General features: G+C 35.6%; 1 protein-coding gene across 4 annotated transcripts in view; it reads left to right on the forward strand.

The window, feature by feature from the left end:
- The window catches only part of LOC143249675 (semaphorin-2A-like), a 328919-nt gene that overhangs the window by 177291 nt on the left and 130673 nt on the right, over positions 1-20955 (forward strand). The window contains exon 1 of one of the 4 annotated variants that reach the window (XM_076499963.1): positions 14703-15363. The exons of the other annotated variants lie outside the window; for them this stretch is intronic. Within the exon in view, the coding sequence (XP_076356078.1) occupies positions 15219-15363 (145 nt within the window). The 5' untranslated portion in view covers positions 14703-15218. Of the gene's footprint in view, positions 1-14702; positions 15364-20955 lie in introns of those variants that run through there. 4 annotated transcript variants of the gene reach the window in all.

Here is a 20955-nt window from a genome sequence, read left to right on the forward strand (position 1 = left end):
GTTTCCATTAAACAGTAATATCATTGATGTATTAGTGTGCGTTCTGTTCTGCCTTCGTATCATAGGTTTAGTCTGCTGTATTTTGGTGTGAAATGACTTGGATAAATATCAGTATGAATTCACAGTCCGGGCACGCCAACGCGCAGGCCACACCCAACCCGTGTTAAATCCAGAAGACTCTATCTGTATGCGCCATTGATAACGATAATAAATGTTAATTTCATCTTTACTTCATAAAAGCTGTCATGTTTATCAGAGGAAATTGTAAGATACGATTAACTTGAAATATCAGAAAAGTATCGTCACCCTTAAATTGTATAACCCATTCCCACCCAGTGATAAATGTTAGAGGTCGTAAGGTCAGTAAGACCGGTCTCGTAATCAAATTTTATGAGCACTTCCTAGAATAAAGATGGAATAAGAATCATATTGAAAGGTACCCTGAAAACCTGAACCCTTGCGATGTTGTTATCCCCTGACAAAATATGCTAAAATTATCTGAGAATATATCTTCAATAATGATAGATTTAAATTTTCTGATTGGTTTCCGCCAGGATACCTGCAAAACTCTGTCCCGTCATGGTATCAATTTCTCATTTTCGTGTTTCTTTACAGTCCAAATTTGAAAACACCAAGACAGGCAAGTATCCAGTGACTATCTTATTCATAACTAAGTATCTGAGGCGATTCACGAAGAATGTACACAGCTCTGACAAGCTAAATGAAAGTGTTCCGTCTTTAACAGTTTTACAGTATATCATATACACGATGTATCGGGTTCTCATCCTTTTTATATGTATCAGATAATACTTCTTTCCTTTTCTTAATTGCACAGTAACGATTCGCAACTTATCGAGACAGTTATGATAGTATTTCGCTTCGAAGTCAATGAGCTCTCCAACAATTCTTGCCTAAAAGCAGGTTCACCATAACTTGGTTACTACAGGTTTTATTGGTATATAATGTACAGAACTTATAATGATGGTTTTCTTCTTAGTAGAGCGCCGTCTCCTAAACTTTCAGTGCCTGCTGTTTACTGTCTTTTTTGTAATGGTTCCTCATTTTTGCCCATCCTTCATATTGATTTAGTCCTTCTGTTCTTTCAGTTTTGAGTTGTTGAATTCTGCATGTCATAATTTGTGCAAGAGGCTCGATGGACAACTAAATACTTCACACTCCAGAGTTCACTTTCTCTACGCTAGGGATCCGAATTCTCGGTTTTCCTAAGAAAGCATCAAATAGGCTTCACATATTTGTTACTGAAGAACTCCCAAGCTGTTCAGCTGTTGGCAAATACATAATTTTGTCAGTTTCTTTATTAAATTTCTTGAAAAGCTATTCGAAGTCTATTTTGAAGTGATAGACTGAAGGCATATAGACAGCACCAGCTACTAGTTCTTGGCTTACTATTGTCAGCCAAGAAACTGGGATTTTAATCCTTGGTTTATTCTTGCCAGTTAGGATACTGAGATTTTACTGTCACCCTAATAACGCACTCACGGCCCCAAAGTTTAAAGCATTATGCTTATTTTATTGCATTAACGGGCGCGAATCACGAAACCTCTTATTTACAGTCCACCACGCTGACCACTATACTGCGCTTGGCCTTATTTTGTCACATTCATAAAATCTGGCTATTTTCGGTGGCTGAGCTCGGCGGTAGGTTTGAGGGCTTATAACGTTATTAAAAATTTGTTTTCGTTAACTGCGGGTGCATAACACATATGGCCCGTAATGTAGTTTCGTGCTTACCAGTAAACAATGAATCTGAAAAATATAGCAAATTAAATAGCATACTATACATAAGATTAGGTTTGTTTTTTTCTAGTTGATTATGCTATATCAAAGGAAACAAACAAAACAAAAACGGTCCCTCGTTTCTTAAAAATCCAACAAATAAAAATCTAAAATGGCACTTGTATAAAACATCTATTTACGACTAAAAGTAATACAATATTAAAATCATTACACGATAAATAGTTATTAAAAACAGAGAGTTGCCGTTAAAGAAAACAACATACGTTGTGGTGTTCTATGACATCTTCAGGACACCGAAATTATATAGTCTTTTAACGTTGTATTCCTTTTAATTGATAAATAAAGCAGAGTGTCTATCTGAACTCTTGTGTTCCGTCATGTTCTCACATAAAGAATACCATGGTTGGTTCCTCGTACGATGTTAATTAATGACGTCAGAAAGCCTCATGGAATGTGTGGTGCATTTTGCCCATATCATAACAGTACTTTGACAAAGTTCATTTATGTCAAGTGCTATAATGAACTACAGTTCCCACTAGTGTCTTCTCACAGAAACTACCATAGATGGTCCATGTTTGAAGATTAATTGGTACGACTTCGGAAAGCCTCATGAAATGCTTGATACTTTTATCTATCCACAAACCGCATTTTCAAAAGATTTACTTACGTCAAGTGCTGCGTTTAACATTAGTGTCCCTATTACGACCTCATAATATTTATTCTGTGTGGCTCTGCTTCTAAAAATAATTATCATTACTTCGGGAAACCTGATGGAAAATATATTTACTTAACTCACTGGACCATCATTTTAAAGTTAGTTGTGTAATTTAGTGCAAACATTCTGAATGAAACAAATTAGAATAACGTTTGTTGAAAATGTATGAACATCACAGCTCGAGATAACGACAAATATTTTGTAAAACTATATATACACTTAGAATAATGTTTGATTCGTTTATTTGTTATTAGGCACAAAGCTACATGGGAGGAGAGGGCTATCTGTACTTTGCCCACCGCAGGTGTCGTAGCCAGGTTTTTAGATGTACAAGTACGCATGTACACATACAACTGTGCCACTAGGGGTCAATAATGGCTGTCAAATGGGTTGGTTTGTTTTGAATTTCGTGCAAAGCTACACGAGAGCTATCTGCGCTAGCCGTCCCTAATTTAGCAGTGTAAGAAAAGGCGGCTAGTCATCACCACTCACCGCCAACTTTTGGGCTACTCTTTTACCAACAAAAAGTGGGATTGACCGTGACATTATAACGCTCCCACGGCTGAAAAGGGCTAGCATGTGTGATGTGACGGGGATTGGAACCCGCGACCCTCAGATTACGAGTCGAGTGCCGTAACAACCTGGCTACGCTGTACCGGCTGTAAAATACAGTCAAGTTGTAAGAATTAGCGGTTCAAGATGTTCTAGGTTTAGTATTAAATATTTTTGATTGGTTGGCACAGATTGTGCAGTCAATAATACATCTACGTGCTCGTGGTTATAATGCCTTTCTTCTTCTTTTCTTTTCTAAGATTAACATGACCAGAGAAAAAAAAAATAAATAAATTAATATATTTTTTTTTAAGTCGAATAAGAAAAACTAAATTGAACGTTTTTGTCCAAACAGTCTTTTATCTTTCTTTTGGGTTAATGTAATTACTTGGCAATAGCTTGACAGGGTTTGTTCAACTTTTTTACGGACATTAAGCTCTGCGAAGCGCATCCTGGTGGACAAGAACATTAGTTTCACACAACTCTATTGGCATGTGGGCTTAGACAAAGTGAAGACTGCGGTAACATTGACGTCTAATTCCAGATCTTTACTTGTTTGTTTTTGTCTTTCGCCAGCGGATTAAATAGGAAATTCAGTTTAAAACCAACGAGACAGCTTGTGTTTTATGTTCGGTTATTTTGTATTGATAAATTGCGTAATGTATTACAGTACCAATAAAAAATCGACTTCTATAGAATACGGAAAGAATGTTTAATATTTGATAGATGAGGATTGTTACACTCAATACAGCAGCTATTCAGAGTTCGACATTCGCTCTAACTTTTACTATTCTTCATGTGCAGTGTTGTGTGGTCGCTTAGGTCAGGCATCATTTCGTCTTGCGGAGGAATATCACTGGCAAAACCAAAGAAAATAAGTTACAGTGAAGCTTCATTGATCAACATAAACTAAGGAGAAAACGTTACCCTATCATTCCGCCAGGAAGTCTGCTTCATGTCAGTTATACATTCTGATAAATTAGCAAGTATATTCATACCGAATTTATCGTAAATTAGCTTGTCGGTTAACCGATAACTAACTCCTGCGAATATAAATCCCTGAAGATTAAATGTTTCGACCATTATTTAGAACATGGTAATCTGTTATAGTCAGTAAAATCGAAGCTAGATAGCTTATTTGTTTGATAACTAATTATATTTTCTATTTTGGTAGAGATTTGTTCATGAATAAATTGATATAAATTAACTTTACATTTGTCACTTGTTACCAAACCATTTGAAATACAATACGAAGTGGAACCTCATCTTTGGACTGATGGCATTGGTATTGATAAATGACATTTTTTTTTGCATAAGTTCCACAGATTACATTTTTCTAAGTTCATCATATCGTATCTACAAGCTCACGTTGGTTGAGATACAGAACGAACACGGCCTGACATTCCTCATTAAGATCATTCTAGATGTTTCGATGCTTTCCCGTCCTCTTTAGGTTTGTAATTGTAAACATACAATAGTGCACTTTATAAACTACAGGTGCATCGTGAAATCTGCACATTAAACCTTTCCATTACCACAAAAGATGAACGCCACCTATTAACAATCCGACTGAATGGACCTTAATCTTTATTTAATACTGTTTTTTAATATATATATTTAGTTATTTCTAACGATCATTTAACCTTTATGGCATTTAAAGTTGTGGTTTGTACTAATATAATGATATCCGTTATGGTGGTATTAATATATATTTCAAATATCTCGTGATCTGTCTTACGAAATTACTGCCGAACGTGTATCCTGTTTTGTGTATCTTAGTTTTAATTTTTTGCAGTAACAGTTTCTGAAGAGGGCCGGAAACCGTTGAAACCTATAGAATGGTTTCAGTGAGGACGAGGATAAGTCTTGATAAAAATGGTTATAATTGTGTGAAGGCAACATTGTTTGCGTTATTTATTGCTTTTAAAACTTTTACTCAAGAAATGACGTGAGGTTAAAAAAAACTGCTGACAGCTTTAAAGTTATACACTGATGTTAACAAAAATCTATATCACTGAGTTTAATCATGGTCATTAGAATCCTCTGAGAGAATGATGTAATTTGTGATAGTCCGAGAGTACACTAAAGAAATTTAAATACTGAAATGGAAATCTGTACGCTCAAAGTAACTTTTGTAATGGAAGAAGTGGACGAAAGTTATTGGGTTGATGTACCTGATACTTACATGTATATATGGTTTCTCTTAAAAGTGTAATTTGTAGACTAATGCAGTTTTTGCTTTGCACACTCTCTCTTAGCCTAACGAGAAAATAATACTAACTCTGCTATTCATAACTACAAGAATGAGGAATGTCGCCAGCACAGCATTAACGGTGTTTTTCAGGGTGTTCACACATTATTTTGTGATTACAATAAAGGCGAATAATAACTGAGCAGAGCAATAGATATAATTGTGCATCATCTATTGAGAACCTAATATTGAGTTTAATGAACAGGTTCTGTTGACTGATTTTTCAATATAGATTTTTTTACATACACCAGCGTTATGTTTTCTTCACTTTAATTTCTTGACAAGTGTTTACATCACCAAAAGCTTTTCTCAAGTCTGAAGATGTATAATACCGAGAAAATATAAGAAATAGGATTTAGAATTAGATAGCCAAAGCAAGTAAAAATCGTTGTTGTATATTCTGGCAAAAAGTGATACGTTATTGAAAACTGTTTCGAATGTTGCATTTCAAAGGACGCAAAATAATTTTTCTGCAACTGAAGTAAGTCAAAGTAAGGGAAGAACGTTTAATAAAAACATCTATACAAGAGGGTTCAAATAATGTCGACATGAAATATCCCTGAAAGTAAGTTAAGTAAAGAGAGTGGTCTGTATTGAAAATATGGAGATATAAAGATAAACATACGCGGCTAAACTTTTCAAAGGATCACAAAAATAAAGGAAAAACGAATGAGGCTATTCAAACTTTAATATATGTAGTAATATAAAATGTTTTAATTCAAACTTTAATATCTGTAGTAATACAAAATGTTTTAATTCAAACTTTAATATCTGTAGTAACACAAAATGTTTTAATTCAAACTTTAATATCTGTAGTGACACAAAATGTTTTAATTCAAACTTTAATATCTGTAGTGACACAAAATGTTTTAATTCAAACTTTAATATCTGTAGTGACACAAAATGTTTTAATTCAAACTTTAATATCTGTAGTAACACAAAATGTTTTAATTCAAACTTTAATATCTCAAGTAACACAAAATGTTTTAATTCAGACTTTAATATCTGTAGTAACACAAAATGTTTTAATTCAAACTTTAATATCTGTAGTGACACAAAATGTTTTAATTCAAACTTTAATATCTGTAGTAACACAAAATGTTTTAATTCAAACTTTAATATCTGAAGTAACACAAAATGTTTTAATTCAAACTTTAATATCTGTAGTAACACAAAATGTTTTAATCTAATGATCGAGAAGTGGTTGGAGGGTAGAAAAAAGCTGGCATTATAAAAGTTATCAAATAACCTCCACAAGGCCCTGGTACTAGTCCTATCAACACAAGGCCCTGGTACTAGTCCTATCAAAAGTGTGGGGCATAAAATGACAAGCAGTGTTGCGAAGTCACTAATTAAAAGCAACTTTGAGAGAATGTTAAGCAAAGGCGAAGGGAAATAACAGTTTAGAGTCTCAAACAATTGCTGTAAATATAACTGGTTGGAGTCGCCATGCAGTTAAGGCTAACGGAGGGTCTATTAATATCGATTATTCAACTTATTTTCCAAAACTAACTTTTTATGACAATTATGGTGATACTGAGCGCAAACGTAACGTGAGCTAAAACAACAGTTCTATTTTCCAACACATGATGAAACTTGAGCGTCGATACCTTGACTACAGAAGTTTGACCAGCACTCTATATAAAACAACACGTTAGACTGACCAGGTATTGAATTCATAGTTTACATTTACAACACCAGAACATGCGTAGTTGTGCATTTCTTTAAGTATAATGCGATATGTGTAGTAACTTCACTACTGTATATTGAGTGATAAATTACTTCACTGAGGGTTCTGTTTAACTGGTTTAAACACATTTCGGTTTCTCGTCTTTTTAGATACAATGATTTCGATCACAGGTGACTGTCTTGTTTTTATTTCTACAAGAGTTTCTATCATTTGTTTCTCTAGTTGAGGTAACCTTAGATACTTTTTCTCCTAGACGCGTTAATTAACCCATGCAGCCTTGTTCATCTGCTAGGTAACCATTATTTACTATTGCTTTCAACGTTTCTTAGAACCTTCATGGAAAAGACGATATTTGGAACTGGAATGTGTTTCAGCAAAGTCAACTTAGAAACACGAAAAATAAGAAAAACAAAAACATGGGTAAATCACATAAAAAGGAAACAATAAAAGCATAGCGTTAACAAGTGAACCTGTCTGGTTCAAGGATTGTTTTATATTAATTTCGCGCAAAGTTACACGAGGGCTATCTCCGCTAGCCATCCCTAGTTTAGCAGTGTAAGACTAGAGGGAAAGCAGCTAGTCATCACCACTCACCGCCAACTCTTGGGCTACTCTTTTACCAACGAATAGTTGGTTTGACCGCAACATTATAATACCCCCACGGCTGAAACGGCAACCATGTTTGATGTGACGGGAATTCGAACCCGTGACCCTCAGATTACGAGTCGAGTGCCTTAACCCACCTGGCCATGCTGGACTCAGGCTCAGGGAAATATTTCACCAACTATGACATCTGAAGTTGCACGTGATGTTAATGTTGGATAACACGAGAATGACCAAACCTTTAAGAACATCAAATTAACATTAGATTTGTTACTGTAGTGTTTACGAGTGGTTTATGTTATTCAGTATTTGTCGTTATGATTACCAAGAATAAAACTCGGTCAAAGAGCACGTATATAAATATCATGTTTCTGTTTCTTCACCCCAATAATTATGTTTAGCTTCTGATTGTCTTGTGTCGGTCTTGGTATTATCATAAAGAACATGTGTATAGAAAAACCATATCTTGATCGGTTTCAATTTTGAATAAATGTCTTTGAGGATCTGCCTCCGTAAACAATAATACAAAAGTTTCAGTTGTACAGGTAAACAGCCAACAAGGCCGCAGCGTGCGATGTACTTCGGTAAGGCTTCAGGATTTTGCGACTTAAAGCTCGTGTGTTTAAATGTATTTATGAATGTGTAACAAAGTAACGTAGGGGCACGTGGACATCCACGACGCAGAAGTAACAGTTGATACATTTACCCCAGTTTAGTAACTGAATAAAATAAAATAAAATATCATAGACACCAGATGGAGCTGCCTGTTTACTTTCTGTTAATCTTCCCTTGGTATTTTTGTTAGGACACTAGTCTGGTAATCTGAGGTTCACGGTGGTTTTAAAATGATGCTTATATTTCTAATGATGTTTCATATTTCAATTTTACGAACTTAATTTTACGAAATTTACTTAATGCTCGGCCCGGCAAGGCCAGGTGGTTGATGCGCTCGACTCGTAATCTGAGGGTCGTGGGTTCGAATCCCCTTCACACCAAACAAGTTTCATTCGTGGGAATGTTATAAACGTGCAGTCAGTTCCACTATTCGTTGGTTAAAATGTAGTCCAAGAATTGGCGGTGAATGGTGTTAACTATCTGCCTTCCCTCTAGTCTTTCACTGCTACACTGGGGACAGCTAGCGGAAATAATCCTCCAAAGGTTTTGAAAGTGGAACTATTATAACAAATATTAACAGAATATTCGAATTTTTATTAGAACACCACAATACATTTTTTTTAGTAAAATGACGTATTCTTAGAACTTTCGACTGGTACAGGTAAGTTTTGTCTGAAGTTTTCAAATAAAATAGAAACTTCAGTAATACGAACTAAACTACTGTGCTTTTCTGAAAAGTGTGAAAGCGTTTTTTCCCTTCTTCACGAACAAACTGCTCGTGCTAAGACTATCTTCACAGAACATCAAGGAGAACTTAAAATAAAGACTATATAAGTAGAGACCTTTTGTCTCTGAGACATCTCTAATTCAACAGTTTGTGATTGATTGCTTCACTTTCCTCAACCATGGATTTCTTCAGTGAGCGAAAAATAGCACTTTAAACCAAGTATTATTGATTACACAGTCACTGACGTAACGTAGGTTTGAATTCCTATCGAAATCCAATATCCATTAAAATTTCGAAACTGAAATCGCAGTGTGCTTTTGATTGGACAAAAAGCTGCTAATGTTCAGGAAATATACTTTCTCTCTATTTTTTTATTTCGTGTTTTTTAGTGAACATTCCTTTGAAACAATGTATTATTGTTTAAGAAATCAACGTATTGTTTTGGGTCCCCATTCCCTCTCTGAACAAAATAAAACACTGAAAATAAAACTTCCTGATCAAAACTGTTGTTGATAGATGAAGCCGTTTTAGAGACATTATAGGAATTATACAACGCAAGTGTGACTCTATCTTACTCGCTGAGCAATCTCACATAAAGATATTTATACGACTTTGTTTATTACTCTGTGTTAGCAATTAAAACATAGAGCTTTAACATTAACTTAAGTTAATCTAGAAAGGCTTAGCAATTTACTGACGGATATTTATCTAATTCCATTGATATTAGGAAATCGAGGGTATGGTTCCCTTCCCTCCCAATGAGACAGCGGTAAGTCTTCGAAATTACCACTCTAAGATAAGGGGTTCGATTCTCCTTGATGAACAAAGCAGGTAGCTCGATGTGGCTTTGCTAAAAAAACCAACAACAAACAAGATGGTCTCCATTTAGAAACAATACCAGTTCACAGGCCGGTTTTAGGATGGAAAAAGAGACAGTTGTTAGTGTGTGGAACATAGCGTTCACAGAATGAAACTTCTCAGTCATTATAATGTGAACTTATAATGTGTACAGAGTGTGCTCTAGAGATTTGAGTTCTGGAGTTTCATTTGCACTAGCTTCAAGATCACAACCATCATAAGAAAGAAAATAAAAGAACGAGATTACAGTTTTTTAATCATCGGAATGTTTGTTAACTGAGCTCATATGTATCCAGGGATTTTCTCTGAAATTCAAGACACGTCTTTTAAAGACATTCGAAGTTTATTTTAGCTTTCAATCTGTATAAAAAATAGTAATAAAGAGACTTCATATTATGAATTTAATACTTTTAAAGTTTCTAGTAGCACTGTAGTTCACTTTGTAAGTATTAATCAGGTTATGATGATAAGTGAATATAGTGTTGTAAAAGTATAAGGTTACGTTTGGGTCTTTTCTTTGTTTCTATGCCAAAGCATAAGTGAAAATAGTGTAATGACTCGTGTCTGTACTTGCAGTAGATACAACTATAAAATGAACTACTGTTTCTGTAACGTAACATCGTCTAAAACTAATGTTTTAGTTTTCACTATTGACCTCTGGGATCAGAAATATAACAAATGTGTTCTTTTTCTACTGTTCAAGTTGAAACTTGGAATTTTGTATCTAGTCTGGGTGTATTTGAATTCTTATGACCTTCGTCACAAGAGGATGAACATTTGAAGGAAATCTTTCTTCTACGTTCCTGGAAATTCATCAAGAAATGCAGCGTAAGTTTCTACAACAGTTGAAATTACCACTTAGTGGTGTTTGAAAAGTTTTCTTTGTTTGAACGTCATCGGTATGTGGATCGCATATAATGTAGTTCAAATATGATCCTTTTAAGCAGAGTTTCATTAGATTAGTTTACCATTTAGTCCACCGCTGTTACAGCGGTAAGTCTAGGAATTTACAAAGCTAAAATCAGGGTTTGATTTCCATCGGTAGACTCAACAGATATTCCGATATGGTTTTGCTAAAAGACAAACACAAACATTTACCATTTAGTAGTGTTTGGAAAGTTATCTTTGTTGGAACGCCATCGGTCTGTGCATCACATATATTGTAGTTCAAATATGATCCTTTTAACAAAAGTGCAATTAGATTACTTTACCATTTACTAGTGTTTGGAAAGTTTTCTTTGTTGGAGTTTCATCGGTCTGTGGATCACATATATTGTAGTTGAAATATGATCTTTTTAAGAAAGGTCTTATAAGATGAATTTTGTTGGATTACATATTATGTAATTTGGAGTTTGTAAATTACAGAATTATTGGTGCTACTGTAGCAATATTACCATTGCCAACTTCTGTTTTAATTGTTTAACGTTTATTAAAATAAGCTGGAGAACAACGTTTCGATCCTCTTAGGTCATCTTCAGGTTAACAAAGAATATTTCGTCATCACGAAGTTGTTTAACGTTTATTAAAATAAGCTGGAGAACAACGTTTCGGTCATCTTAGGTCATCTTCAGGTTAACAAAGAATATTTCGTCATCACGAAGTTGTTTAACGTTTATTAAAATAAGCTGGAGAACAACGTTTCGGTCATCTTAGGTCATCTTCAGGTTAACAAAGAATATTTCGTCATCACGAAGTTGTTTAACGTTGTAGAAATTTTTATTGTGGTAGATCTTGAATGATGTTATAGAACATAAAGAACCAACATGGACAGAATTCAAAGTGTCTGAACCTGTGCCATACCAGGAAAAGTTACTGCGCTTCTAGCCTTGTAATTCGTTCTGACCGTTAAAGTATTACATGCAATAATAAGATATATTCTCCACGTATGTTTCATAGACCGTGAACTTAGAATTTACCAGTAAATGTTTAGTGATTTTATTTTTCTTAAATTCTCATATCCCCTTTTTGTGTTTAAAATCCTAATTAGCAATTATTAATGATGTATTTCTTCACTAGCTATTTTATGCATACGTGATTTAAAATTTATAGCACAAAGGAGCAGCCTATATATACATATGACATTGCTTTTTCTTGCTCATTCAAGTTTGTGTGTTTTTCTTCTAGTATTTGTTTGTTTGTAATTAAGCGCAAAGATAGACAATGGGTTGTCTGTGCTCTGTGATGAAATAACAATCAGTGACGACGAGAAAACCCACTTTCTTTGTGAACCTGACGATGACCGAAGAAGGTCGAAACGCTGTTCGCTCCTCTACATAAAAAATTTTCTCAACCGAAACCAGCTGTTTTTACATGTACATTTATCTGTGCTCTGCCCATGCAGTGTATTAAGAGCCGGTTTCTAGCGTTGTAAGTCCTCAGACATATCGCTGTGCCACTGAAGGAGAGTTTTTTTTTTCAATATTTGTACAACCTTAGCCGTCAGTAGCAAAGGTTTTAAAGTGTTATTTGAACTGAATCTTTACTGTGTGTAAGGTGTTTTTTGCCGGAAGCTTCTATTAGTGTTTGAAGCATTTTTTTTGCGATCCATATTATGAACCACTAATGTGATATTACATGCATCTGTGTTTTAAATCTCGGCCAATATTCATTTTCAAGTTAGTTATTATTTTAAAAATAAAGACTTGTTTAAATGTTTTCACGTATAATCAAATTTTTCAATTAAAGGACTAGAAGAAAGGTATCTATTCAACAGTGCCGTCCACCAATGCTTAAACTGCCCTTTAAACAAAAAAAGAGTGAGTTTTTCGTATACTGAAATCCCACTTGCAAGCGCGAGCCTATGGTAACAGGTAGCGAATCACGAATCCATAGTTTGGATACGTCAATTGCGAGGCGGCCCGGCATTGCCTAGCGCGTAAGGCGTGCGACTCGTAATCCGAGGGTCGCGGGTTCGCGCCCGCGTCGCGCTAAACATTCTCGCCCTCCCAGCCGTGGGGGTCTATAATGTGTCGGTCAATCCCACTATTCGTTGGTAAAAGAGTAGCCCAAGAGTTGGCGGTGGGTGGTGATGACTAGCTGCCTTCCCTCTAGTCTTACACTGCTAAATTAGGGACGGCTAGCACAGATAGCCCTCGAGTAGCTTTGTGCGAAATTCCCAAACAAACAATTGCGAGGCCACACTCAGACAATGGCTGTTTGTATAAATGCCTGACTGTTGTCAGTACTTATTGTAAAGAAGAAAATGTTTACTTTGATCATTATAATTCATCAAGATTTCAATACGGTATAACATGAAAAACGTGTTTTAAGGCTTTATTATAGTATTTGTTTTTTTGTTTTGAATTTCGCGCAAAGCTACACGAGGGCTATCTCCGCTAGCCGTCCGTAATTTAGCAATATAAGACTAGAGAGAAGGCAGCTAGTCATCACCACCCACCGCCAACAATTGGGCTACTCTTTTACCTGAGGGTCGCGGGTTCGAATCCCGGTCGCACTAAACATGCTCGCCCTTTCAGTCGTGGGGGCGTTATAATGTGACGGTCAATCCCACTATTTGTGGGTAAAGAAGTAGCCCAAGAGTTGGTGGTAGGTGGTGATGACTAGCTCTCTTCCCTCTAGTCTTACACTACTAAATTAGGGACGGCTGGCGCAGATAACCCTCGAGTAGCTTTGCGCGAAATTCAAAAACAAGCAAATTATCTGTGCTCTTTTCACATCGAGATGTCAAACTAATTTTGGATATTTAGTATCGTAAATCTGTAGAGTTACCGTTAAGCCACTGGGGGGTTAACCGAAAATATAGTAATATGCTCACAATACACGCATGTAAAAATTACAGTAAACGAAACAATCTCTTAGAAGTCTGACATCAGATTAACTAGTTTCGACTAATTCGTGCGTCCTCTTCAGTTTTACGTTGTCTTCTGACAGGAAAAAAACAAAACTGTTCAAGAAACGCCTTCGTGACCTTTGATCTTGGACTTACCTTAAGGACGAAGGAGGTCAGGAAGTTCTTAAGTTTAAAGTGACCTTGGGATGTGTTGAGAAATTTTGACCATCAGATTGATTGGAAATCGTCAAACATTGTATACAAAAGGGATAATCACATAAAAAGAAGAATCATCAAAAGCTGTTTCATCAAAAGTCTGCCTAATTTCGATTTCTCCGAAGGCCACTTGTCTGACATCTGATAGTTGGTTACTTTCACTGTGTTGTTGTTTTTGTCACTTATCGCTATACACGATATTGTGTTCAGTTATTATTATATTATACAGTTTAATTGTGAACAAAGAAACATAGCCATATTAATATTTACAAATCTTAAGTCTTGAAATAAAAATATTAACTTTGAAAACCTAACATGGATATAAGTTTAAGATGTTAAAGTATGTTCGACACTTGGTTAAACTGTTAAACGTGTCTTGTTTCAGGTTAGGACTTTCTTCACTGTATGAAACGATGAAAGAAACTATTTTGTTAATGCAATCCTTGTTGTACGGTGATACCGTATTTAGGTTTACTCTTTGTAATTCAACATTTAAACATTCATTTACTGTATAAGGTTTGTAGTACTATTGACTTACTTGTCGTAGTTAATCACGTCTACAAATAATCGGAAAGAGCATGTCTTTCAGTCTTGTAAAGCCAGATGGTGTTTTGTTTGATTTATATTCATCTTGGTGTTTTAAGGAAGAGTGATCAACGTCCGTTTGGTCACTCGTTTCTATATCTCTTTTCTGCTTTGACCGGCATTCTCCTGCATGTAGACTACTGTTGAATGTGTTTATTTAACCGTTGATGAAAGTCAAGAAAAATTAGTTTGTTGTTCCTCCTGACTACCGGTGCTCGTTTGTACAAGAAGGACAGCATTGATCAGTGACGTCATGTAAAGGAACATTTCTATTGGTTAGCAGAAAAAAAAAGAGTCTGTGTTTGAGATCCTGTGCAATAGACATCGTTCCCAACACAACACACAGAGCCACAGCGTGTTGACTTCAACATGCGTAGTTAAAAATCTCTGTAGCGTCGGCGTGTTACATTTGAATGTAAACTTCGGTAGCTCTCCCACTATGCCAAATGAAATGTTATCTCTTGAAAACAAATACTGTTTTATTCTACCGACTGAATCAGTTGTTGCGAAGTTCTAATGATGCGCCAACTGTAGAACTAAAGAACTATTGTTGCTCAGTGGTGTACACTAATATCTATCTATCACGTGATCCGCAGTTGTCAAATACTTGTAATCAGATACTAGTTGATAAAGATTTCCATCTTAATCCTACAGACTCTAGTCAGTAATGGTTGACATTTTAAAAGTAGGTCGCTAAAAATCATGTTAGACATTGCCATGTCCAGTGTCTCAGTCTTACAGACGAATAAAGTAACGTGTGGAATTTTGGAGTGTGACGTCAGGCACAAGGAGTAAGGAACTATTTATCCAGTTTTTGTGTTGTTTTTTTCTGTGATAATCCACTGAACAAAGTTCAGAATGTCTTCCCCAGTGCTTAACTTCTTCTTTGTCAGCCTTGTCCTGCAACTGACCTATTGTGGACATTCTCACAGACACCGGAGTTGGCGATTTAGGGGCTCGGAATCTACGGCTGGGTGCTGTAATCACCTGCGGCATCATAAAGGTAGGAAATGGAGCTGGCATTAAAACACAAGCCGCCGGAAAAATATTTGCGTTAAGACAAAACGTTAGAGAGAGAGAGTTTGTGACCGAAAGAACTGGTGTACGTTAAACATAATTTGATTTAACGTGAACCCAGACCCTTGGCAAATTATTTTAAGCACTAGATGTGTTAATAGTGTTTTACTGAGTTGACTTAGTCATTTACCAAAAATTGTTCCTATATTATAAAATCAATGCTATTTTTATACTACATATGTTAGCAAACTTGGAATGCTGTGTGATTGTTGCATTTTTACACAGCAAATAACAGTTTTTAGATATAATGCCTGTGTAATTTATTGGCTATTTTAACTGTACAGATTTGTTGGCCTGCTTTACCTATACTGATTTGTTGGTTTATTTTATCCATTTTAATATGTTGATTACTAACTATAGAAACATTTGATATCTAGTTTTGATTGTTACAAGTTTTTCCTATTTATTAAAAGAAAAAAATATTGCAATTTAACGAAACTTTTCAACTTTACAAATATTTCCTTTAGAGGGAACAGAGTGCCAGTACCAATACCAATACCAGTACCAGTATTTTATCAAATAATATATATATATATCCTAATTCAGTTGTATTTTGATGATCTTCTGAGCATATATATTATAAATAAAATCTTTGATTTACTGTTGGTTCCCTTTAATACCCAGAATCATATAAAGGGTATAAGTTTCCAAGTTTCAACAAGACAAAGACTCTTAAAGTGGCAGTTTTGCGTTTACTTTTTCCAACACATTTGTTTCAATATCTGAGAACTGACATTTTCGTAGTGGTTTTGAACTCATAACTTCAGAATCTGATGATGCTACAGACTCCACAACTGGCATAAATGTATACCTTTAGTGAGTACCGAGGTAAAGTTGATAAGTGTTTTTTTTTTATTATTAATTGACCGTAAATGAGACATTGTAGCATATGTCCTGTTTAGGACATACTTATTAGTGACATGATTGAAATAGAAACTCTTATAGCCCGAGCGCTTTCCAAAGGTCGACCTTTAACAAGACTTGTTGGACCTACATGTTTTTAGCACATCATGAGGTTTTTCTGTTTGGGTGTTATATTAAGCTGCTAGTATACTCTCATCCCGTTCAACTTTGTATTAGATCTGAGTTTACTGCATTCTATAAGCAGTTTCCTTCGGCTGGTGCCATTTTTACCATTGGACGTGCATGGCAAGTGCCGATAAATGCTTGTATAATGAGTTTAAGAACTTCCTAGCTTAGATTATTCATTTACTTTTTGTGAGATTGGCTGGGGTATATCATCCAAGTCGTAAGAATTTTGAAAAACATAGTTTCCTTGTCATCACTGCAGGAGCTCAACTCCAGCGAGTATCTTTTGTTTTTTACAGCTCACACATTTCCTGCCTGGAAGAAAGTTTAATGGCAGCTTTCTTTTTGTTTTCACGCTTTTGCTATCTGTGTTTAGAAAGAAGTGTAATATTGCTAGTTTATTTATTCTGGAGCAAATTTTGAGAACGTTTTCCACGCGCTGTATGATCGCTGATAACAACTACAATAGGTAATATTTAAATACAATCAAACTCTTCTCTACTGGGTAAGAAGCAATGTACCTAATGATGGAGAAACTCGATTGTTTTAGGCCTAAATTATAAGACTTCGACTATTTTAAAAATATTTTAAAATATTTATATTTTAAGTTCATATCTTTTTTAAGCACGTTTCCCCTTCCTCTTGATTCATATGAGTAACGGTCCGATGGAACAGTAGTAAGTCTAGAGACTTACAAAGCTAAAATATGTGCTTCGATTCCCTTAAATGGTCACAGCAAATAGGCTAATATGACGTTGCTTCGAATCAACTAAACACCCAATGTTACCAGGTATTTTAGTGGTGAATCTGCCGAGATGACCATCCGATTGAATTCAGTTGGAAAGCTTGAGTGTTTGGTTCAGCCTAACATGGCCAGATGGTTAAGGCACTCGACCTGTAATCTGAGGATCGCGGGCTCGAATCCCCTTCACACCAAACATGCTCGCCCTTTCAGCCGTGGGGGCGTTATCATATGGTGGTCAATCCAACTATTCGTTGGTAAAAATAGCCCAAGAGTTGGCGGTGGGTGGTGATGCCTAGCTACCTTCCCTCTAGTCTTACACTTCTAAATTAGGGATGGCTAGTCCAGATAGCCCTAGTAGCTTTGGGCGAATTTAAAACAAACATACAAACTGTCTGGTTCATCTTTGTACTGTCACTTAAGAACAGTCCTTCTTAACGTTCCATCCAAGTGTAGTATTTAATTGGTTTTAAACTTTTTAATATTTACTACAGTTTACGTTTATCCTGGAGAACACGTTTTCAGGATTAAACATTTTGAGTTGCATATTTACAGGATCGTTAAACTGTTTTATAAGATTAACATGATTTTGTACAAGATGGTTTTATTCTGTTCATAGGATTACACTTTTTATATAAAATATTAGTAGTGTTATACAAAATGTTAACCCTTTGGAAAACCACCACTGCCTAGGTACGTGACCCGCCATGGCCAGGTGGGTTAAGGCATTCGACTCGTTATCTGAGGGTCGCGGGTTCGAATCCCCGTAACACCAAACAAGCTCGCCCTTTCAGCCACGGAGGCGTTACAATGTGGCAGTCAATCCCACTAGTCGTTAGTAAAAAGTAGCCCAAGAGCTGGCGGTGGGTGGTGATGACTAGCTGTCTTCCCTCTAGTCTTACACTGCTAAATTAGGGACGGCTAGCGCAGATAGCCATCGTATAGCTTTGCGCTAAATTCCAAATCAAACAAACCAAAACAAGTCTAGGTACGAAGTAAACTGATTTTGTTCTCTTGAATATTTTAGTAAAAGTCAGGTGAAAATCCTTATCAAGAATTAGCGTATATCATAAAGAAATTATAGAAAATTTCGTTGGATACAAATACGTATGTCACTTATACATTTCACTTGCCATTTACATGTTTCGAAAAACAACCTAAACCTCAGCGATTTGGGATACACTTGAAACTTTTTATCATTGCTGTTACTTTACGAGGCAGGCTTTGCATATCAATAATTTAGTATATGTGGTGTCACTACTGTCCAATTTGAAAACCGTTATGTAGAATATCTGTGGATTTCAATAGTTTAATGTCGAAGATTTCTATCAAAGAAAGATAGACTAGGACTGCTCGCATTAAAATCGCACCAAACAACCAACTAAATCTAAATGTTGCACAAGCAATTTAAAAGAAAAATACGAGTGTTTCAGTCGTCTCAAACTCAATGTTTATTATTTGGCCAGGTCTAAATGTTGTAAGCGTTACATACTGTCGAAAAAATAGTTACGTAACTATTCAAGCAATTCCACGGGTGCTCACCTTACCAGAACATAGCCGCATAGTGTTCGTTGTATCAAAATTAAGCTTTTTTGCAAGTTAACATCTTCATGAAATATTCAAATAGAACCGATAAAAAAAATAAAAAAACTGAACGCGGTATCTTCTTCTACTTGGAATTACAAAAAAGAGTCGGTGCTCAGTTGTGCTGAGTTTTGGAATAATTTCCCTTTTTTTATATTGTATATCTTCAGTTAACAACTGGTAGGCAGAAAATGTTTTAGTCGACAGACGTGTTTGAAAGATTCGCTTAATGGCAGAAAGTGTTTTTAAGTAATCTGTGTAGCAGGTGATACAGAGTTTGTGGTTAGTTCTATAGTGATGTATAGAGGGCTACTTATACTGAATACAGTAAAAACAGTTCTCTTGGTTTTCTTAATATGGCACAAGAAGTTTTCTAGAACGTTAAATAAATTGCTTGTACTATTACGGGTAATGTTTTGAGAATTCCTTACACTATCTTCAGTGATATGTTGAGAATTCCTTACACTATCTTCAGTGATATGTAGAAAACTGCTTGTAACATTGTGAGTGACGTAAAGAGAACTGCTTGTTCTATCTTTAGTGCCGTGTGAAGAGTTGCTGCTGAGCCCACCGAGGAGAATCGAACCCCTGATTTTAGCGTTGTAAATCCGGAGATATACCGCTGTACTAGCGGGGGGCCTCCAGGAATGTAGAGATCATAACCCTCTGGTACTGTCTCCAGTAATGTAGAGATCATAACCCTCTGGTACTGTCTCCAGTAATGTAGAGATCATAACCTCAGGTACTGTCTCCAGTAATGTAGAGATCATAACCCTCTGGTACTGTCTCCAGTAATGTAGGGAAGTACTTGTACTATTTTAGACGTTAGTAACCCTTGCATTGTCTCCAGTAATTACAAAACTGCTTCTCTTCAGATTCGTAAGACTAGTTTACGTTATTTGTAGTGATGTGTTGAGGACTACTTGTACTGTCTTCCTTTATCGTTTTTCAGGATTTTGTGTTATTTTTTTGAAGTGGTTATAAGATGTTCAGTCGGTAACGTAATCTTTAAGTGCAGTGATTACAGCTGAACATGTCCAAGGTGCAATAAAAATGTAGGTAAGAGATGGAAAGTTATGACAACAAAACCACACGTGAGGAATTGTATAATCATTTGCACTGTTATGGTAGGTTATGTCAAAGACAAAAAGTAACATATTGCGTATGAAATCAACTCATACTAAACAGTTATAAAAACGTCTCATATTTTAATTACAACAAGGCCATATTTTACTTTATATTACTTAAACATTCAACGTGTCTAGGTTGTTCTTCTAAAAGACTGACTAGCGCATTACGGGGTTTGAAGTCAGAATTAGAAACTACGAAAATGTAAACATTGTATTTTGATTTCTGCGTGTTAATAAACACAAAAGCTTCAACATTGTTAACCTATAACTTCTAGCATGTTTTTTTTTCTCTTCGTGCTGAACTGTTTAGATGTCCACATAGAACTTCCTTTACACGTGCACGTGAGTACGTGATTAATTTCAACGCTTAAGAACTGACAGAACAGTAAACAATTCTGTGAGTTTAAATTTACCATTTCGCTATCTTCTTGCTGAACTTTCAATAGCGTTTCTTATCTAGGTCCCACGAACCCGTAGTAAGTGGTTGATGCTTTGTTTATAGAACTTATGACGTAGGTAAATAGATTAATGTGTTCAAATAAAGCTAGCGTGGACTGTTTGCTGTGTTAAATAATTTTCCTATAATTGCTAGTTTCGTGAAAATATCTCCAGCAATAAACATTGATGAACTATGAATTTTAATTTGCCCTTGGATTAAACTGTTGTTAAGGTTTCAAGAAACCTTGTTATGTCGGATATGTCTACTTGTAGTTTATGCTTTTTGAATCTGTCTGTAGTACTAAACACGGTAATACGACATAATATAATACTGTTTCTACTTTTTTTTTCAGTTTTTGTGTTCAGTTATTACTTCAGACAATTTAGAGAACTGGACTGAGAGAAACAAAGCTACTGTGAAAACAGCATCGTCTACGATATTTAGAATAAGTGTTAAACAACATGTGGTTACGTGCACAGCAGAGAGGGTACTGTATTCTGTAGATCTATCTTCTAATTCAACATGGCTGATTTTACAACAAACGAGAACGTGAATATTAGTCACTAATACCCAGTAATTCTGTCACTGTGATGC

Source organism: Tachypleus tridentatus, chromosome 4, assembly GCF_004210375.1.
Source record: "Tachypleus tridentatus isolate NWPU-2018 chromosome 4, ASM421037v1, whole genome shotgun sequence".
NCBI lineage: Eukaryota > Metazoa > Arthropoda > Merostomata > Xiphosura > Limulidae > Tachypleus > Tachypleus tridentatus.